We start from the raw sequence: 23,492 nt of genomic DNA on the forward strand, positions 1-23,492 counted from the left end.
TTTCATGAAACTAATGTCTGAGTACTGAGCTTCCAATCCTGTAAGTATGAAGGTAATTGATCTGGACCTGTCAGGAAGGTTCCTCGTTAGATAAATATTGTGCAGGACCAGGAACTAAAAAAGTTGATTTAAGTGAACAAAACATATTTAACAGATTGCAGATAGTCCAGCTTTTTAATCCTTTCAAAGGATTACCATTTGTGCCTCAGAACCTAAAAAGTGAAACTGTTGCAGGGAACTGTTTTGATCAGTTCATTTAAGAATGGTGGAGCTGGAACAAGACAGAGAATGAGCTGGGAATGAGGAATGAGTGACTTGCTGAACAAGACTGACGTGAAGGGAATAATGAACAACCGTTTCTTAGAAGTCATTCCTCAGTCCTTCAAATCGCTTAAGTGAATCATTCCTTTCACATATTCCTCCATGAGCCTTGTAACCTCCCTGCCACTTTTACACTTGTAGCTTAATTTTGCAGCAATAAAACATGGTATTTCTCCTGCATCAACTTGTGCAGTGCCTGTCTGCAGTTGCCGTTGGATGCAGTTTCTCTTACTTTCATGGTCCTAACAGCCCCTTCGAGCTTTACCAGTTTAATTGCTAGCCTTTTGGAATATTGTCTGTGCCTGGAATTTATTGATGAAAAGTGTAGCAGTTGATTCAGGAAAAACCTTGGTGCATTAGTTACCTTAATGACCTTTGGGTAATAGGATGTACTCAATGTGAGCATCTACAAAACCTTCAGTCGGTTTTCAAATGCCTCCTGCAGAATGGCCTTCACAGCAGACTGGAAAAGTGCTGTTTCTTCTATCACAAAGGTTCATTTTTTGGACATGTGCTTAGGGAAGACATTCTCGTTCCTACAGCCGACCATATCAAAGCCATTGTTGACCTGCCAGTGCCAAAGAACCTCAAGGATCTTAACCAGTATCGCCAGAAGAGCGTTAAGTTTGTTTGATCTGTTGGCAGGATTTCCAGTCAGTCAGGCAATGTTTGTGCTTTGCCTCACATCTGGCTTTCTCTACATCAGGTAAACCTTTAACCCTGGCCTGTGACGCATGTTAGTATGGCATTGGTGCCGTCTTGTCCCATTGGAAGCTGGATGACACCTGTCAGCCCATCACTTATCCTTGAAGATGCTTTCTACTCCACAATGTTATTATTCACATGTGGTAAACAAGGTGCTTGCTACTATTTTAGGTGTTAAAGAGTTTCACTTTCTGTGTAAGGGGCAATGTTCCTCCTCATCACCAACCAAAAAGTCATTGGTTTCCTTATTTGACCCTCATTCGGAGCTACCGGATAGGACAGCTCACCAATTCCACATATGGTATCCCTTTCTCAGCAACTATTGCTATGGTGTTTGTTATCACTCCACGGCCAGAATGCCAGTGCTGATGAATTAGCATGACTACTGGTGGGGCCCAATCCCGAGTTCGATCAACAGAAGGCTCTGGTGTTCACTGTGCTATTGGTTTTTCCATTGCGGCACATGAATTCACAATTGCCACTGCTGCTGATGATGTGCTTTTTCAAAACATCGTTTTGGCTGTCCAGTTGGGTTGGCTGGAGCGCATCTCTTCAGGTGCAGATCAAGCATGGTGTATGTTTTTCCTCCTATGTGATCAGTTCAGTGTTGTCGAGGGTGGCTTCATGCTTACCATGCTGGAGCAGTGCTGTTGAGTTGTTGTTCCCCAGGCAAGGCCACCCTGTTTCACATAGTTTCAAACTCAGAGATGGAGTGCTTTGTACATACATTGATGACCCAAATGAAGTCTGTGTCTGCCTCTTCCTGTGATGACGACGACGACTACGATGATGACGACTTGTCAAATTTTCCGACTACATACAATGTGGCGCCAGTTACTGGGCACAGACTGCCGGAACTTTTGCATGGGCATCTGCCATTGGGTCTCCTGGATTTGCTGCAACCTGAATTGTGTGTCGCAAACCAGACCACTGCAGTTTCCTCTCGGGGCTGCCGTTTGGCCACAGTCCTTTGGCCAGCAACAGGGGTGGCTGCTGGATGTCTTGGTGGGCCACAAAGGTTTGCAGTTGTTTGTGCTGGATATCAGCTGAGAGCATCTGACCCGCTATGCAAAACAGCTGTGCCAGTGCTCTGTTGGGACATCATCGTTGTGGTCTTCTGGTAACACGAGTGGCAGAGTTGGTCACAATGTTGTTCTGAGTGAGGGCTTCCACTTGAGGCAGTGTGCTCTCCTGTTGTGACCCCTCCACTCCCTCTGCTGTCCTCCTATTGCCTACAGCCTTGGCCTGCAGTGAGGCTTGCACTTAAGCTTGCCAATGTGGAGCCCATGGGTTTTGATCTGACCTCCACCTGCTCCTTCTCCACACCATTCTAGGTGGTCTAGCCTCCATTGCTGCCAGTGGATTCCACCCCCTCCCCTCCCTCCAATTGCCTCAGCCATTAGACTCTTCTTGTGGAGCCAGTGTTGTCTGAATTGTCTCCCATGGTGGTCGGTCTGCAGCCGGGTCAGCCGGGTGCTCCAGGGGCCTCTCCAGTTCTGTGTCGGAGGTTGTGACCCAAGCCCACTCATTTTTGGCCCTATGTCACCTTTTTTTTTTTGGGGGGGGGGGGGGGAGGATTTACTATCCCCACCAGCGGACATCATGATGAAAGTAGATGCGCTGGGATGGGTAGCGCAGTGGGATAATGTGGAAACCTGCCACGGAGCACACATGTGATGCATAGTATGGTCAGACCCCTGGCGAACATGGACTTGGTGCAATGGAACAAGGGACCGATGACCATGCAGTTAGGTCCCTTTAAACTTTAAACCCACCACCACCCCTGGCGAAGGTGTTTACTTGTGGGCAGCAGTAAGCCAGGTGGGTCAGTTCTTGCACAGTGTCCAACCAAAACCTCCCATGCCTTGCCCTTCATGCCATTTGTTGCTGCTGAGTTCTTAGCTCTTAGCCATATGCGCCAGCCGCATGTGTCTCTCCACGTGGGTTCAGACATTCTACTTCCAATAGATTCACTTTTATAGCAAGTCAGTTTTTCTGTCATGAGGTTATATTCACTGGCTGTTATCGAGTCACTTTTAGCCCATAAAGTATTCATGCCAACCTTGTTGTGTAGCAGCGTTGTGCTGCCTGTGCAGACACTAACCACCAATGGCCAGAACCATGTACTTCTCTTCATACTGTAGCACCACATGTTCTTGTACATGGTGTCAATGCCACCTTTTGTGGCACTGTATATCATTATAACTTCAGGTTTCTTCTGATGGTTATACTGTCGGTTATTCATGAAGAGAGCTAAGAATGGTAACAACTTTGTTCTTCTTAGGAGCATATCAAGCTATCATCATGTCTGGTTGGAAACATCTGAATCTGCATCTGCGTCATTACTCTGCAATTCACAATTAAGTGCCTTGATGTGAGGGTTCATCGAACTAACTTCAAGCTATCCCTCTGCTGTTCCACTCTCAAACAACACGTTGGAAAAACAAACACTTAAATCTTTTCATGCAAGCTCTGATTTCTCTTATTTTATTCTGAGGATCATATCCCCCTAGGTAGTTAAGTGCCAACAAAATATGTTTGTATGCAGAGGTGAAATCTGGTGATTGATATTTCATGAAAACCAAATAATGTAGAGTGTACTTCTGTTCTGTAGGTATAATAAAGCCAGCAGGCAGTTCGCCTTTGTTTGTTTCATGTAAAAATGTTATCACTGGTGATATTATGTCCAGACTTTTCAAGCTCAGTCACCAGGATTTCCACAACATTCTCTTCATTGCACGGCTCTGGTTTCTTCATTCTTCCTCAAATACACTTCCAGCTTCCAATAGTAGCTTGTTACACTCTTACAAACTGTCCAGAACTTTATATTGTATCTACCATGTTCTGATGGCCCATATTGTCCAAATGGAAAACAACCTTGATATAGGACCAACTGTTCATCCAAAATTGTGTACCATCTTAGAATTTAGGCCCGTAGGGTAGTTTCCAACATCTCAAAAACTTGTCTGATAGTTCCCAGTTTGTCCTGTGACCTACGTTTGTGTCAGGCTGCTGCATGTCAAAACACAACATCCTCAGAATAGCATGGAGGCAGTTGCAAGACGTACACCGATGAGCCCAAACATTATGACCACCTGTTTAATAGCATGTAAGTCCACTTTTCAAACACAGGACAGCAGTGAATCTGCTTGGCATGGATTCTACAAGTCCTTTATAGGTTTCCAGAAAATATTTGTCTCCAGATGTCTACTGAGTGGAGTGGCGCAATGGTTAGCACACTGGACTCACATTTGGGGGAAGACTGTTCAAACCCGTCTCCTGCCATCCTGATTTATGTTTTCCATGATTTCCCTAAATCATTTCAGGCAAATGCTGGGCTGGTTCCTTTCAAAGAGCATGGCTGATTTCTTTCACAATCCTTCCCTAATTTGAGCTTGTGTTCAGTCTGTAATGACCTCGTTGTCGATGGGCCGTTAAACACTAATCCCCTCCTCCAGATGTCTACTCACAGGTCACAAAATTCCTGAAAATTACAGGATGGTGGTTTGTGGGCATGCAGCTGGTGCCCGATCTGTGTTCCGATGGATACAGATCATAGGCATTTGCTGGCTGAAACATCAGTTTGAGTTCATTATCATGCTCCTTAAACCACTGCAGCACTATTCTGGCTGTGTGTCACAAAGAGTTATACTGCTGGAGGATGTCATTGCCATGAGACAAGACTTCAAACATGAAGGGATGCAGGTGGTCCACGATAATGTCCATGTAGTTCACTCCTGTCATGGTGTCTTAAAGTACTACCATAGGTCCCATAGAACCTCAACTCAGTGTACCTCATGACACAATTCTGCTCTCACTGGCCTACATCTGTGGCATGCTGCACGTTTCAAGAAGCCGTTCGCCTAGATGGCGACATGTAAGGACCCAGCCATTGACCTGGTGTAAAAAGAAACGGGATTCGTTCAACTGGTGATCTGTTTCTATTGATCCACAGTGAAAACTCAGTGATGTTGTACCCATGAAGTCGTAACTGATGATGTCATTGGATCAATACAGGAACATGTAAGTGTCGTGTGGTGTAGAGCTCCATGTTAAACTGTGGCCTTTGAATGGTGTGCTCCAAAACACTTGTGCCTGCACCAGCATTGTGCTGTGTCATCAGATCTGCCGCAGGTTGCTGCCTATCCTAGATTATACAGTGGGAGTCCTCTGACCTCTACCTTTTGTGATGAGATGTGGATGTCCAGTACCATACAGCCTACACTTTATTCCACCATCCTCAAACTGCTTTCCATAGGTGGTCACGACTAACAACTGACCAGCTTCGGCATTTCAGAGATTCTTGTTTCCAGCCGCTGTGCCACAACAATGTGCCCTTTGTCGAAACCACTTAAATCGGTGGATTTCTGCATTTGTGGCCCATATCTTTGCTATAATGACTGCCCATTTGTCTCTCTTCTGCTTACATTTTTTCTTACTGTGATGCATGCCTGCAACACCCATCAGGAGGCATTCAACCTCACAGTGGGCAGTGGTCATAATGTTTTGACTCACCAGTGTAATTTCATTGAACAGTGTTCGGCCATGTGCAACACTCCGAACCTGACTGATATCTTGATTTCTCGGCCTGTAAACATCTGTCAGAGTCAGAACACCAAGAAACTTTTTCATTTCATTCATTTCATTCAAATCCAGTCCTTGTAAACAATTTGATATTCCATGTTGGTCCACAACCCCATCTTCTCAATGAGTGGTGTGTGAAAGAACAACATAAAAGAAGACTCTTCATTATCACCATTCCTAATCAAATATGATGTCACCCCTGGTTTTCTTTCAGTATATCCATTTTGCTTAACCTACCAGAAATTCCAGCCTGTGGGGCTGTAGCCCTTTACTTCATTCCAATTACAAGAAAACAATGTCACACTTAACAGAATTTGCACTAAATTGTTCTTAGACTTTTTCGTATCATCATCATCATCATCATCATCATCCTTCTTCTCCTCCTCCTCTTTCTTCATGTTGTTGTGAGGTTTTAGCAACGTCTACCTCATTAACATCATTCCTGGAAAATTCAGATTCACTGGATAGGTTTTCAGAATCGGAAGACTGCTCTAACAATACCCTTATCTTCTCACCTGATAGTCCTCTTCTCTACACCATTTTCATTTTGTAGAACAGACAACTGTTATATGAAGTAATTTACCAAAATAAACATTTGCTTATCACAAGGACAGTTGAATGCTGAAAGAATAACAACATGAGTCAGAAATAGCAAATGGCATAACAGACACTGCACAGATATTGTTTAAAAATTGCTTCTGACTGCATGGGCTTTTGAGGCCTATACCGGAGCAAACGTGAACCAACACTTTAACACAAAGCTGTAGGTAAATCTCTGTGATTATTTTCCAAACTTATGAGTAATAGGACAAATTATGAAAAGTCCTAAATATTCAGTAAAATAAAATGTATAGTTACTGACAGAAAAGGTAATAAAAATCACAAATGGACCTCTGAGCCTGATGGTAATTAAAGGATCAATAGATGAAAGGAGAAAATATAAAAATGCAGCAAATGAAGCAGGCAAAAGGGAATTTAGGTGTCTGAAATATGCGATTGACAGAAAGTATAAAATGGCTAAGCAGGAATGGCTAAAGAACAAATGCAAGGCTGTAGAAATATGTATAAATAGGGGAAAGATAGATACCAGCTAAAGAAAAATTAAAAAGGCTTTTGGAGAAAACAGAAGCACTTGTATTGTTGCCAAGTTCTCAGACTGAAAACCAGTACTAAGCAAAGAAGGGAAAGCTCTAATGTGGAAGGATATAGAGAGGCTACACAAGGGAAATTAACCTGCAACAATATTATAAAAATGGAAGAGGACTTAAATAAAGGTGGGATGGGTGGTATCATACTGACTGAGCATTGAAAGACGCAAGTCGAAACAAGGCCCGTGGAGTAGATGACAGTGTCAGAACTACTGATATCTTGGGAGAGCTATCCATGACAAGGCTATTCCATCTCTTATGCAAGATATGAGACAGGAGAAATATCATCATGCTTAAAGAAGAATGTAATAATACAAATCCCAAAGAAAGCAGGTGGTGATAGGTGTGAATATTATTGAACTATGAGTTAAATAATTGATAGTTTCAAAATACTGAAATGAATTATTTTAAGAATAATGGAGAAACTGGTAGAAGACAACCTTGGAGAACATCAGTTTGGATTCAGGAAAAAAGTAGGAATATGTGAGTTAATACTGACTCGCCGCGCGACTGCTACGGTCGCAGGTTCGAATCCTGCCTCGGGCATGGATGTGTGTGATGTCCTTAGGTTAGTTAGGTTTAAGTAGTTCTAAGTTCTAGGGGACTGATGACCACAGATGTTAAGTCCCATAGCGCTCAGAGCCATTTGAACCATTTTAATACTGACTCGAACACTTCTCAGAAGATAGGTTAATAAAGGCAAACTTACTTTTATAGTATTTGTAGACTTAGAGAAATCTTTTGATGGTTTTGACTGGAACACACTCTCTGAAGTTCTGAAGGTAGCAGGGGTAAAATACAGGGGGGGGGGGGGGGGGGAGAGGTTACGTACAATTTGTACAAAAACCAGATGGCAGTTATGAGGGGCATGAAAGGGAAGCACTGGTTGCAAGAGAGTACGACAGGGTTGTCCCCAATGTTATTCAGTCTGTGCATTGAGCAATCGAAGAAACCAAAGAAAAATTTGGAGAAGGAATTAAAGCCCAAGGTGAAGAAATAAGAACTTTGAGGCTAGCCAGTGACATTGTGCTCTTTTTGGAGACGGCCAAAGACCTGGAGAGAGCAGTTGAATGGAATAGACAGTGTCTTGAAAAGCAGATATAAAATTAAAAAACTGGATGAATGTAACTGAATTAAATCAGGCAGTGCTGAAGGAATTAGATTAGGAGATGAGACATCAAAAGTAATAGATGAATTTTGCTATTTGTGCAATAAAATAACTGATGGCAGAGTTACAGAGGATGTAAAACATAGAACAGTAACCACTAGAAAAGTGTTTCTGAAGTAGAGAAATTTAACATGAGCATAGCTTTGAGCATTACAAAATCTTTTCTGAGGGTGTTTGGAGTGTAACCTCATATGGAGGTGAAATGTGGATGATAAACAGTTCGGAACATAAGAGAATAGATGCTTTTGAAATGTGGTGCTATGGAGGAATGCGGAAGATTAGATGGATAGATCGTATAAATGAGGAGATACTGAGGAGAAAAATTTTTTTGTGGCACAGCTAGAATAAAAGAACAGATCCATTGATAGGAGACATTCTGAGACATCAATGGATCATCAGTGCAGTATTGGAGGGAGGTGTAGGGGAGGAAGAGGGGGCAGGGGCAAGTAAAAATCGTAGAGGAAAACCAAGAGCTGAATACAGCAAGCAGGTTCAAATAGATGTAGGCTGCAGTTCTTATTCAGAGGTGAAGAGGCTTGTACAGGATAGAGTGGCATGGAAAGCTGTGTGAAAAAAGCCTTTGAACTGATGACAATGATGATGACATTCCACACCTCTCTTTCAATGACTAGAGCATTTTCTACAGACAGAAACACACACTCATGACGTTGGTTTTTTGTTGCTAGGTGGGGTTGCGTCAGAGATATGAAGGTCAACTTTTTTTAAAATGGGATGCTATAGTGTGGTACTTATTTTCTGATAGCGGTTATCTAGATGAATCCAGTGATGTGTAACAGTAAGGTCTTTGAAGGTCAACGAAGGTCACAAAGGTGGCATGAATGTCCATTTACAGAAGGTGTTCAAAGTGATGACAATTGGTATCAGTGCAGTGCTGCAGTCTTCTTATCATGGGTTGAGTGGTATTCCTTATGACATCGGCATATATTATTATTATTATTATTAATCTTCTGGCAAATAGTTATTTCCTGTACGTCAGTGCTGATGCCGTGCATTTCAAATTGGAATCATTAAGTAGAAAATTGTTATATTCTAAGAAAAAATGATGTTTTATTCTTTTACAATGGTATGTCCATAAATAGCAGCATTCAACATTAAAGTCAGTTTTATATTCAGTTTCTGCTCTCCACAAAAATTTGACTGCAAGAAACCAAATGAGGTGCTGCAGGGGTAAGACACTGGAATCTTATTTGAGGGACATCAATTCAAATCTCCATCTGTCTACCCAACAATTTCCCTGAACTGCTTATTCCAAATTGTGGGATGGATCCTTCAAAAGGCACAGCTGATTTCCTTCACACCATTCCCCAAAATGAGCTTGTGCTCCATCTACACTCCTGGAAATTGAAATAAGAACACCGTGAATTCATTGTCCCAGGAAGGGGAAACATTGACACATTCCTGGGGTCAGATACATCACATGGTCACACTGACAGAACCACAGGCACATAGACACAGGCAACAGAGCATGCACAATGTCGGCACTAGTACAGTGTATATCCACCTTTCGCAGCAATGCAGGCTGCTATTCTCCCATGGAGACGATCGTAGAGATGCTGGATGTAGTCCTGTGGAACGGCTTGCCATGCCATTTCCACCTGGCGCCTCAGTTGGACCAGCGTTCGTGCTGGACGTGCAGACCGCGTGAGACGACGCTTCATCCAGTCCCAAACATGCTCAATGGGGGACAGATCCGGAGATCTTGCTGGCCAGGGTAGTTGACTTACACCTTCTAGAGCACGTTGGGTGGCACGGGATACATGCGGACGTGCATTGTCCTGTTGGAACAGCAAGTTCCCTTGCCGGTCTAGGAATGGTAGAACGATGGGTTCGATGACGGTTTGGATGTACCGTGCACTATTCAGTGTCCCCTCGACGATCACCAGTGGTGTACGGCCAGTGTAGGAGATCGCTCCCCACACCATGATGCCGGGTGTTGGCCGTGTGTGCCTCGGTCGTATGCAGTCCTGATTGTGGCGCTCACCTGCACGGCGCCAAACACGCATACGACCATCATTGGCACCAAGGCAGAAGCGACTCTCATCGCTGAAGACGACACGTCTCCATTCGTCCCTCCATTCATGCCTGTCGCGACACCACTGGAGGCGGGCTGCACGATGTAGGGGGGTGAGCGGAAGACGGCCTAACGGTGTGCGGGACCGTAGCCCAGCTTCATGGAGACGGTTGCGAATGATCCTCGCCGATACCCCAGGAGCAACAGTGTCCCTAATTTGCTGGGAAGTGGCGGTGCGGTCCCCTACGGCACTGCGTAGGATCCTACGGTCTTGGCGTGCATCCGTGCGTCGCTGCGGTCCGGTCCCAGGTCGACGGGCACGTGCACCTTCCGCCGACCACTGGCGACAACATCGATGTACTGTGGAGACCTCACGCCCCACGTGTTGAGTAATTCGGCGGTGCGTCCACCCGGCCTCCCGCATGCCCACTATACGCCCTCGCTCAAAGTCCGTCAACTGCACATACGGTTCACGTCCACGCTGTCGCGGCATGCTACCAGTGTTAAAGACTGCGATGGAGCTCCGTATGCCACGGCAAACTGGCTGACACTGACGGCGGCGGTGCACAAATGCTGCGCAGCTAGCGCCATTCGACGGCCAACACCGCGGTTCCTGGTGTGTCCGCTGTGCCGTGCGTGTGATCATTGCTTGTACAGCCCTCTCGCAGTGTCCGGAGCAAGTATGGTGGGTCTGACACACCGGTGTCAATGTGTTCTTTTTTCCATTTCCAGGAGTGTATAATACTGTTGTCATCAGTGGGCCATCAAACTCTAATCTTCCTTCATTGCTTGACTTCCATTTATGTGCCACCTGTAGCCTATTTGGAAATATGGTGCTCACTATATCAGTTTAATTTTCTCTGAAACTTTCTGCTCTCTTTTCAAACCATCATATTGAAAAAATTTCTCACTTGGGTCTTACATATTACTGAGTGGTAATTTTGTAATGGTTACAACTTTTTGTTCTTCTTTATCTGTTGAAAGGTATGGCTTGTCACCTGATATTCATTAGATCTTTGTGCTCTGAAATTGATCCATAGTGAACAAATATTTGCTAGAATACTAATAAGAAATAATTTGATGTGGATGTTGAAAATATTTTGAATTGAGTAGTTTTGTTGTCAGTAAATGAAAATGCTCATTCCACAATGAAGAGTTTAGCATGAGAAATTTATGGGCAACATGAAATATGAAACTTCCTGGCAGATTAAAACTGTGTGGCGGACCGAGACTTGAACTCGGGACCTTTGCCAGGAAGTGAGTATCAGCACACATTCCGCTGTAGAGTGAAAATTTCATTCTAGAAACATGAAATATACTAATAAACTATAGCTCCTGCCCTGCACAATAACAACTGAAATGGGGAGGCTCATTTTTAGTACTGAAATGGAGACTTCTATATAAGAACAATTATACCATGAATTGCTGAGCTCATAATGACGTTTTTAAATTATTCTTGTAGAGTTTAGGGATGTAAGTTGGCTGAGGGGTTTTAAAGAGCAACAATATGACATACCTAATTGTACAACTTTATAGGTGGCTGACCAAAGGTGAGAGAAATATATCAAATTATGCAAGGGATTTCTATATATTAAATTTTGATTATTCTTATTTATTGGTCTATTATTGTATGCTATACCCTGTGCTATAAGGTGTAGACTACCATCACTATTGTGATTTACATAAATTCTTTAAGAAAATGTTGCTGAATTGTTTACAGTATTAAATGGCTGAAGGGTGCGTACAAGTAATTTTTTTTTAGATTAGGCAACTCTCCACCTGGATCTGGATCTAAGTATACATTTGAAGGATAGATTAGACAGAAGTGGAGACAGTGTATTCATCACAGTAGGAAAGGAACTCAAACCAACCAAGATAGTAACTGAACAATTGTTCGGCCAAAACTCAATACTAAGAATGGGTAAATCCTTCTATCAACCACCAGACTTGCTCTCAGACATAATCAAATTAGATATATTTGTCTATGAATATTTAATTATTCCTGGTGGAGGTTTGTGGGTGTAAGTAAGACTTCTCACTCAGTGATGGAACATCATCTGGCTATTGCCCATTCTAATAAACTTATCACTATCAAGAAGACTATTGCTGTATTATGGCTCTCCTCCTCCTGTTCCTCCTACCATTTTATCATACCTCTGCAGTGGTCATACCAGATTAACCCAAAGTTTTATTTTGCTACAAGTCACTTCCACACTGTGTTTGCAGAGCCTTATGAACAGTAGCTCACATCTTGATGGAGTGTACCCTCCTACGGCTCTCCTTGCTAAACATGATCTTCCAGACTCTTTGTCTCTAAAATTGGCAGACGACTTATGGACAGCTGAACTCATTCTCCATTTATTCTCAGGTATAATGTTTTAAATTACTTTCAGGGTGGTTGGGTTGGGGACATTTTCCACCAAATACTGGGTCTGGGAGACTCTCAACTCCACCAACTTTGTTAGCTGCCTTGGTAAGACGGCACAGGAACAAAGCATACCACTTCCTATGGACCATCCCTAGTAAAGCACTGTAGTATTCAAATTATCCTAAGAGCTGAGGAGAAACTCCACCCCAACAGGCCTTGGAAGGCCAACAGTACTGACTGACCGCCGTGTCATCCTCAGCCCACAGGCATCACTGGGTGCGGATATGAAGGGGTATGTGGTCAGCTCACTGCTTTCCTGGCCATATGTCAGTTTATGAGACCACAGCCGCTACATCTCAATGAAGTAGCTCCTCAGTTTGCCTCTCAAGGGCTGAGTGCACCCCGCTGGCCAACAGCGCTCGGCAGAACGGATGGTCACCCATCCAAGTGCGAGCCCAGCCCGACAGTGATAAACTTCAGTGATCTGACAGGAACCGGTGTTACCACTGTGGCAAGGCCATTGCCAAGAGCTGAGGATAGCTTTTGTTTAATTCATCTTTTGTGTTGTCATCAATTGCTGTTTTGTGGAAAAATTTTGTGTAATATATACTCACTAGCTTTTTAAACTGTTTTACCTAATTAATTCTTATGTTTGTTTACTTATTGTTCTTATTTGAAGTGATTAGGGTATAAACTTTGGCCAGTATCATATGTGTCCTTTCTGTTTTGTTTTAGCAAGCACTCCATACTGCTGGAAATATGTTGGCACTATGGAAAAACTTGTATGAAGAACAAATACAGGCAGATGTAATGGAACAATCAGATAGACGCAGTGAGACCCGTAGCGTTTTCCAGATGTACTCATCAGAATTATCTGATAAGGACTCTAGTAAGTGCAGACTTGGATTTTTCATGTGTGCTAATTACTGCAGATTTTAAATTTCTGGCATGTACTAATTTTTTTCTGTTAAAACATTAATCTCTGCTTAATCTATCCTTGACCAGCACTCTCTCACCCACCACCCCACCCCCATTCCTACCTCCAAACTGTTTCTGCCAGGCACTCTATCTCCAGATACACAGCCATATCACTCTCTCCTCTCCCAAGAATTACTCCACCAGTTTGATATAGATACATTTTCCAAGTCATTTACAAATGTAGGTTATTTTTAAAATGCTAGAAAAGTTATCATCTTCTGACACAATACTACTTCGATGAACGCCAGCTCCAGCTACAATTATATTTTGAAATAAGACCTACACTACCAAAGATTATTACTTGCCACATCATCAGGAGTGCTTTCTGGTCATCCTCTGAACCTCAACAACACTCTAGTTTGATTAAGTGCTCCCTCTCAGTTTCTTTGTGGAAAGACTTCTCAGTTTATGACAACTCCTACTGCAAAATCCCCCCTGCAAGCCCGGGGGTTAGAATAGGCCCAAGGTATTCCTGCCTGTCGTAAGAGGCGACTAAAAGGAGTGTCTCACCTTTCGGCCTTTATGTGATGGTCCCCTGTAGGGTTTGACCTCCATTTTTCAAAATTTTCCCGAAGAGTAAGCCAATTGGGGAAGGGCGCCTTACGTGGTCCATCGTGTCCATTGAGCATTGAGATCTTTAGCCCACTTTCTCGTCGTGGCATTGCAGTCCCGCTCATCCTCCGTCTCTTGAGCGAGGACACCTTCCTGGGTGCATTTTCCTCCACCCACTATGCAGTGTCGTTTTCTACGCTGACAAGGATCATGGAATTCCTTGCACCTCATATCCAGCATGGTAGCCAGACCATTGTGGTGGGGCCACCATGTACGGTGTTGGTTGTAGCCCCCTGACAACACAGGGATCACTCTGCTGATGCCTGCACCATCAATTGCCCACATAGGCCATGGAGCAGATGCTCATCTCCCTGGGACATCGGGACTCTCGGCAATGGCCATCCTGACAAGTGGCCCTTGCTGAGATTGGGTGGCGCCCGTGGGGAGGGACCCTGGTTGGAGTGGGTGGCATCAGGCAAGATGACACGCCATGAAGCGTAGTATGTCATCTCTTGCTGGTGGTCCATCGCCAGCAGTCGCTAAGTGGCAGAGTCTAACTTCAATGCTAAGAAATATAACCCCAAATCGTTCCCATCCCTCGCCCCACCATGGGAGGAACACCAGGGCAAGGATGGCAGTGAAGTTTATTCACCCCAGTACCTAGTATGTACAAGAGTTGATGGGGAATCTTTCAAGTCCGTCAAGTCTCAGTTTTTTGTGGAGCATTTGTAGGATAGTTTGGGGAGGTGGAGGGCTTGTCCAAATTGTGCTCTGGGTCAGTCTTGATAAAAACAGCATCCTCTGCCCAGTAACGGGCATTACTTGCTTTTGACAAGTTGGGGGATGTTTCTGTAACCATAGCGCCCCATAAGAGCTTAAATATGGTCCAGGGTATTATATTCCACATGGACCTTCTTTTGCAGTCTGACGATGAGCTGCACGCCGATACAGAGTGGCAAGGTGTTCATTTCGTCCGGCACATCCCTCGGGGTCCAAGGGATAATCAGGTTGCCATCGGTGCCTTCGTCTTGGCCTTCGAGGGTGACACATTTCCCAAAAATGTCAAGGTGTTGGTCTACCACTGTGATGTCAAGCCATGTATCCCTCCCCCGATGCGGTGCTTTAAGTGCTGGAAGTTCGGCCATATGTCTTCCCGCTGTACTTCCAGCATCACATGTCGAGATTGTGGATGCCCTAATACTCCATGTGCCCCGCCTCCCATCTGTGTCAACTGCGTAGAGCGTCATGCACATCATTCACCTTGCTCGCCAGACTGTAGGATTTTACAGAAAGAGAGGAAAATCATGGAATATAAGACACTGGACCGACTGACCTACACTGTGGCTAAGAGGAAATTTGAGCGCCTACATCCTATGGCTATGACTACCTCTTGCACTGCTGCTATGAGAACAGTTGTCGCCCCATCAATTCCATGCATTCGTGTCACCTCTCAGAACCAGAAGACTACACCTGCCCCCTTGATGGTGGGGGGCACTTCCTCCCTGTTGCTCCTGCACCACTTACTTGGGAGCAACAGCTCCCCCCCCCCCCCCCCCAAACCCAAACCATCGAGGATATCAGTCCCCACTTCTGAGACGAGGAAGAAATGTAAGTCTTCTTCGGCTCCTCTCGCTAGGAAGCAGTCCCTTGGGTCACTCCTTTCCCAGGTTATCGCTAGTGGGAAAGATGACGCGCCAATGTTGAAGAGCCCAAAATCAGCTAGTCATATGGCTTCATGCTCATCTTCAGTCCAGGAGACTGATTCAGTCAAGTCCTCCCAGCCAGGGAAACCCAAGGAGCAGCAAGAGAAATCCAAAAAGAAGATCCACAAGACGAAGGGAATTGCGGTGGCACCCACACCACCGCTACTTGCAAGCTCTGCGTCTGCGGATGAGGTGGAGATTCTGGCGTCCGCTGGGGACGTTCAGACACAATGGATATAGACTGCTCAGGTAAAACGTCGGTGGCAGCAGGTGACCCTGAGGCGTAAAGTGCCTCATTGAATGTTCCATGCCTTCCCAGTGTCACGATGACATCATCTTCCAGTGGAATTGCGGCGGTTTCTTCCACTGCCTGCTAGAGTTACAGCAACTGTTAAGCTTTACACCTGCTTTCTGCATTGCCCTCCAGGAAACCTAGTTCCCAGCAATGCGGACCACTGCACTCCACAGCTATAAGGGATACTACAGGAACCGTAGCGACTACAATCGAGTGTCAGGTGGAGTTTGCGTTTATGTTCTAAACTCATTCTGTAGTGAAACTGTGCCCCTTCAAACCCCTCTTGAAGCTGTGGCTGGCAGAATAAGGATGACGCGGGAAATAACTGTCTGCAATATATATCTTCCTCCAGATGGTGCAGTACCCCTGAATGTATTAGCTGCACTGATTGATCAACTCCCTAAACCTTTCTTACTTCTTGGTGATTTTAGTGTACATAATCGCTAGTGGGGTGGCACCATGCTTACTGGCTGAGGCAGATATGTCGAAACTTTACTGTCTCAGTTCGACCTCTGCCTCTTCAATACTGGGGCCACACCGAGCGCTTTGCTCGAGCCTCTGTGTTGGAGAATAACCCCCCAGCCTTTCGAACTTTCAGATGGCGGCTGGACGGGGAATTCCTCTCGTTTACTACATCCTATAACACCCCATTCACAGAGCGGAAGCTCCTCAGTGCCCTTGCACATTGCCCCAACACAGCTCGTAGGCCAGATTGGATCCACAGTCAGATGATTAAACATCTCTCATCTGACTGCAAGTGACATCCTCGTCATCTTCGACCAGATCTGGTGAGATGGCATCGTTCCATCGCAATGGTGGGAGAGCACCATCATTCTGGTGCCCAAACCCAGTAAAAACCAACTTGATGTGGAAAGCTATCAGCCCATCAACCTCACCAACGTTCTTTGTAAGCTGCTGGAATGTGTGGTGTGTCGTCGGTTAGGTTGGGTTCTGGAGTTACCTGGCCTTCTGGCTGCGTGTCAGGGCAGCTTCCACCAGGGTTGCTCTACCACTGATAATCTTGTGTCCCACGAGTCTACCACCCGAACAGCCTTTTCCAGATTCCAACACATGGTTGCCGTCTTTTTTGATTTATGAAAAACGTCTGACACCACATGGTGACATCATATCCTTGCCACATTATATGAGTGAGTTCTCCGAGGCCCACTCCTGATTTTTATCCGAAATTTCCTGTCGCTTGGGACTTTCCGTGTCCAAGTAGGTGCCTCCCATAGTTCTCGCCATATCCAGGTGAATGGGGTCCCACAGGGCCCTGTATTGAGTGTGTGTCTATTTTTAGTGGTCATTAACGGTCTAGCAGCAGCTGTAGGGCCGTCTGTCTCACCTTCTCTATATGCAGACGACTTCTGCTTTTCGTACTGCTCCACCAGTACTGGTGTTGCTGAGTGGTACTTACAGGGAGCCATCCACAAGGCGCCGTCATAGGCTCTAGCCCACAGTTACCAGTTTGTGGCTGCAAAGACGTGTGTTATGCACTTCTTTCGGCATTGTACCGTTTAACCAGAACTTTGCCTTAATGACAATCTACTCACTTTAGTGGTGACATATCGATTCTTAGGATTGGTTTTTGATGCCTGATTGACTTGGCTTCCTCACCTTTGTCAGCTTAAGCGGAAGTGCTAGCAGCACCTCAATACCCTCCGCTGCCCGAGCAACACCAACTATGGTGCAGATCACTCAATGCTGCTGCAGCTCTACAGAGCCCTTGTTCAATCCCGTCTTGACTACGGGAGTCTGGCTTATGGTTCAGCGGCACCCTCAGCGTTGCATTTACTTGCCCCATTGAACCACTGTGGCATTTGCCTAGCGACAGGACCTTTTAAGACGAGTCTGGTGACCAGTGTCCTTGTGCAGGCCAGAGTCCCTCCATTGCAGGTTAGGCATACACATCTGCTGACCAGTTACGTTGCACACATTTGTAGTTCTCCAGGATATCCAAATCAGTGTCTCCTTTTCCCACCCACAGTGGTTCATCTTCTGCATCGGCGGCCCAGGTCAGGGCTTCCAATTGCAGTTCATGTCCGATCCCTTTTTTCCGAACTGGAGTTCTTGCCTTTACCACCTATACTTGAGGTCCATTCACGTACACCTCCATGGTGTACACCTAGGCTTCGCCTGGACTTTTCACATGGCCCCAAGGACTCAGTTAACCCTGTGGCTATCCGCTGCCACTTCCTTTTGATTCTTTACATGTACGGAGGCCACGAAGTGTTTTACACCAACTACTCAATGGCTGATGCTTGTGTCAGCTTCACGTATGTCCATGGAGGACATATTGAACAGCGTTTCTTGCCCAATGGCTGCAGTGTTTTCAGTGCCGAGCTGGTGGCCATCTCGTGTTCTCGAGCACATCCGTTCATGCCTTGGGGGGTAGTTACTTCTGTCTACTGACTCCTTGAGCAACCTATAAGCTATCGACCAGTGCAACCATCCAGGACTGTATCTATGCCATGGTACGGTCCAGTCGTTCAGTGGTGTTTGTCTGGACTCCAGGTCACGTCAGAATCCCAGGTAACGAACTTGCCGACAGGCTGGCCAAGCAGGCTATGTGGAAACGGTTTATGGAGATTGGCTTCTCTGCTACTGTCCTGCATTCAGTCCTACACCACAAAGGTTTGCTGCCTTGGGAGTAGAAACAGCATAACCACAGCATGCACAACGAACTGCGTGCCATGAAGGAGACTAGGAATGTGTGGTAGTCCTCGATGTGCGCCCCTCGCAGGGACTGTGTGGTTCTCTGCTGACTCCGCATTGGCCATGCTTGGGTGACACATGGCTATCTCCTGCACTGTGATGACCCACCTCAGTGTCGGTGTGGTGCCCAGCTGACAGTGGTCAACATCTTGGTGAGCTGTCCTTTTTTGGCTGCCCTGCAATGGACACTTCAGTCACTGGACTCATTGACATTAATTTTATCTCACAACACCTCATCGGCTAATTTAGTTCTACATTTTATACGTGATTGTGGGTTTTATCATTCTATATATGTTTTAGCACATGTCCTTTGTCCCTTTGTGTTCTGCACTCTAATGCTTTTAGGATGGATGTTTTAATGTGTGCCGGCCGCAGTGGCCGAGCGGTTCTAGTCTCTTCAGTCCAGAATCGCGCGACTGCTTCGGTCGCAGGTTCGAATCCTGCCTCAGGCATGGATGTGTGTGATGTCCTTAGGTTAGTTAGGTTTAAGTAGTTCTAAGTTCTGGGGACTGATGACCTCAGATGTTAAGTACCATAGTGCTTAGAGCCATTTGAACCCTTTTTTTTTTTTTTTTTTTTTTTTTTTTTTGTCGCAGGGTGGCTGGCTTTTCCTTTTTATTCTCATGGTCGGCCAGCCGTGGTCATCTGCTCTCTTGTTTTTACCCCTTCTACGTGTTTCTTGCATCTCTCTTTTTTTTCCCATATTAATGTTGGTTGTCCATCTGTCGTTCTATGGTTCTTCCTTTTTCCTGCTATTGTGCTGTACGTCTCCTTTCTTTTCTTCTTTCCCTTGTGTAATTATTTTACCAGGAACAAGGGATCAATGATGACGCAATTAGATCCCCCCCCCCCCTCTTTTAAACCAGCCAATCACCCCCTCTCCCTCCTCCTCCTCCTCCTCCTCATCCTCCTCCTCCCCCCCCCCCCCTCCTCTCACTCTCTAATACAATTTGTATCCTTACTTTCATATTTGCTGGTTTTATTTCCCCTTTTTTAATAAATGTCTTATTTCCATCAATGATCACAAAACTTTTTGGTCCTTGGCTTACCAGTTTGTCATGAATCACCATAAGATATACAGCAGAGCATGGGAAAATCAGAAACAACTAATGGACAGTTTACATTTTCAAACAATAAAATATGCTACAATGAAAAGTATTACTTTCATAGACAAGGAAATATATGCTTAAACTATGATGAGATGGAGATGTTTAACAACTTGTCATAATATAATGAAGCCCTAGTGCCATCATCAAGAAATACACACAAAATCAACTTAGCTTCATCGCACATATTTAAAATACAGTTGCACTATGCCGTAGTGGTGGAAGAGTCATCCTGTTAACAGCACTATTGTTCCAAACAAAATGAGTACAGTAGTCGCCAAATATGTCTTGTGTCATATGGCATGTCATACATCACTACTCTAAGCATATTCATATTTGTTAATTTTATAATTGTACAAAACACAGTACAAAGAAAAATACAGTAGGTAAAATCTATAGTGGGATCATAAGGTGTATAAATTATTACAGTGATAAAACGTAACAAATTATAACATGAATAAAGTTAAAGTTTAAAATTACTAAATAGGGAAAGTGGCAGTATGTGATTCTGAGACACTTTTACGGTGATTTTAGATTTAAAATATAATATAGACCGAACAAGCTTACAGAGCTAACAAAATAATGTGATTGATAAAATAACTAGGGAAATAACCCAAATGTATGAAAGAAAGAGTGAAGTAGGTAATCAGCATTCTCTGTTGATGTAGCCACCAGAATACAGCGTAGGGGAGTAGTAGTCAGAGGAACTTAACCACCAGAGGCCCTCAGAAATCGCAAAATATTCAGAAGAAACAGCCAAATATTTGTGAAGATGAAGATATAAGTTTCACAGCTGTCATGTTAGTATGATGACGATAATGATTATTAAAAATACCACATATGACAGGCTAAGCAAAAAAAAGGCAGTGAAAATGAAAATTAATGTAAACAATTTCTTATGTTTATTATTTCTGTTTATTTTATTTCTCCTTGTATTATCAAAATGTCAACAATTAGTAAGTGGCATAAGTTTAGATTTGGTGTAATGTTAAATTTTTAAGCAGATACTTTATCAATAAAAGCTTGCAATTTTGGCAAGTCAGAATACGTTAAAAAATAAATTTTTCTCAAAGACACCAAAAAAATGGGGGTCATCTTGTACTTGTGTAATGTGATTATATAGTAAAAGAAAAACTGTACGTAAACAGAAAAGGGACCATCAAACACGGGAGTAAAGCGATCAATGCAAGATGATGAAACAAATATGAACTCTATACTAGGTAACGATAGGGTAGGATATACATATGAGAGACATTCAATTATTAATGTAAAACATTGTCAAATCAACAAAGTAGGCATCGGGTACAAAATTGTGCTACCCATTGAACATGGACTTTTTAAATTTTTAACTAAGTTAATTAATATAGCATCAGATATGTCCACATGTAGAATACAAATAAATAATCCACATATAAAAGTATTTAGAAATAGTGGCAGTGTGGACAAATAGTTTAATGAAGAAACACCCGACACATTCTCAGACAACTGCGATGAACAATCAGTCAGATACAGACTGCTCACACATAAAAGTATTTTTGACCTTCTGGTTAGACATATCCTATAGTCGCCAAAGAGAAAATGATCATCGAGAAAGTTAGTAGACTATTGGTGTTTGGTCAGACTGATGGACAGTCATTACCAACTTACATAAAATCTGGACTGACACGTCTAGTTCCAATCCAACTACTACAGATTGTGGTTAAAGTTAAAAGACTTTATAAACCCTGGCCTAGATAAATATGTATCAAGTATGTTAATAAAAGGTAACAAGGACCTTCCTTGTTTTAATGCCTGCGTTCTGAGAAGTTGCAAAAACACACTGCTACACTCTTAAGAAAAAAGAGATGGCAGGGAAACTGATGAAGGAAACTTAATAGCAGCTTGTGTATCCCTTACATGATTTATATGTGAGGTGTACAATAATTTCAACTTTTGGAACACAGTGGAAAATGGACTGGAAAATCTTACGAAGGTCTGGTTGTGTATAAAGTCAATGAATGGATCCAGTCCTTCCATTCGATCTATTGTGAATCAGTCAGAGATGAATTTGAAGACAGCAGACATAAAGTGGAAGTTTTAAATACCGCTTTTTAAAATGTATTTACTCATGAGAATTCTACTTTACCAGTGTGATTTTCCTGATATTATTCGTGATGAAATAATTCACAAGTGAACAGCCAGCTGTCAGTGTCCAATTGGCACAAACTGACAAACTGAGTGCCTAGGAGCTGCCACAGCACTTTCAGCCCCCTTTCCACCTCCACCTCCCCCACCCCACCCGACCAGCCACTCCATGCGAGATCCGTGTTCAGCATCTCTTCCATTGTTCAACGAATTCACTTCTCTGTCTGCAGTTTACACCTAGTGTCGCATGCTGACTGTGTTTCTGTTGTTGCTTTGCTGGCCCCCTCTGGTAGTTTGTCGTAGGAGATTTCCTTCCTTCTGTTAATCAAGCAAAATGCAGGTTCCCAGGTTCTACTAACTCCCTTATTTGAACCTCAATAGGTTTTCTAATGAAACATCCCCAGAAGTTAGATGTCTGTGTCAGACCCATAGTATGGTCATAATCCATTCCGTGCAATTCTGATAGGCAGTGTTCTGCGAGTAGCAACTTGTTAGATTGCTGCATTCTGATGTGCAATTAGTATTCACAGCACTGTCTGGCCTGTGTATGTCATGTCACATAGAAAGGGAATGTGATAGATCTCAGGCTTTCATAGTCAAAGTTCGTGCTTGACACTGCCAACAAGTGCCTGTTGGGCAGAAGACAGTCTTCACTTGGTATTTCTAGAGAATTCGTACTATCTTCCTGGATAACACACCACAGAGTGGTATAAATGCAAGGATTGCATCCTCCTGGTGTTCCTGTTCTGTTTCTGCCAGTGTAGTTGGTGTTGGATATACGTCTCTCTGAATTTGCCACTGTGTGTTACTGTTATTGCGGAACACCATCTTCAGATGTTAAAGTTCTTGGTTGTGACTCTCATTGTTGGAGGGGGTGTGAGCTCTATGTACCATTGTTCTGACCACACTGTTGCTTTGTGCCAAGTAGTGGCAGCTATCCACGTATAGAAGTATAAGTCAGTGTGTGTCATCTTATGACATGCTGTTGCCCAATGTAGCATCAATTCTTCTTTTTACTGGGACATCCAGGAAAGGTAGCACCTATCCACTTAGACTTCCATTATAAAGTTGGTGTATGGAAATTATGTATGAGGAAATAATAATTCAGCTCTTGTCTTTCATGTGGTCTGTCGCGTCCCAGCACAGGTCCCAGATACCGATATAGAGTTGGTCGAGCCTGCGTGGCGCAATCGGGATGTTGACAACAATTGTGGGTTTGTGGTTCCCTTTAACTAGTCTTTATTACGGAGGTGAGAGGGAGTAGAATCTCCTGGACTGTCTAAGGGTGTGTAGGAGGTGTAGATACATTAGACAATACTTTCCATAGGTAGCGGGTACAAGGGGGGAATTGGCAGCACTGAACTGTCAAAACAGTGAGGTGAGATTTCTTCTTTAACGCATTTTATTGAACTAATATCACAAAGGACATGTGAGGTGTCAGACCCTTCCCCTTACTCTGTACACTTCTATAGATTCAGCCAGAATCTCTTAATTCACTCATCATTTAAATAATGGACCCTTGTCCCATCTCAAAGGAGACAAGCACCAGCCAGTGGCTTGTTCCTTCTATTGCTGAAACTAACTGTAGAGGCTACTTGAGACAAACTGTCTCTGTTCAAAACTATTCCAATGCAAAACTTCTACTTAACCGATAGTTGTAGTTGACTCCGCCAGAGCATCACCGTCTTCTCAT

The 23,492-nt window shown here is 44.0% G+C and overlaps 1 protein-coding gene across 1 annotated transcript in view; it reads left to right on the top strand.

The window, feature by feature from the left end:
• The window catches only part of LOC126248730 (tetratricopeptide repeat protein 7B-like), a 231,957-nt gene that overhangs the window by 159,693 nt on the left and 48,772 nt on the right, over window positions 1-23,492 (top strand). Inside the window, 1 exon segment of the mRNA XM_049950047.1 lies at window positions 13,062-13,215. Within this exon segment, the coding sequence (XP_049806004.1) occupies window positions 13,062-13,215 (154 nt within the window).

The sequence above is a fragment of the Schistocerca nitens genome, chromosome 3, assembly GCF_023898315.1.
Source record: "Schistocerca nitens isolate TAMUIC-IGC-003100 chromosome 3, iqSchNite1.1, whole genome shotgun sequence".
Lineage (NCBI taxonomy): Eukaryota > Metazoa > Arthropoda > Insecta > Orthoptera > Acrididae > Schistocerca > Schistocerca nitens.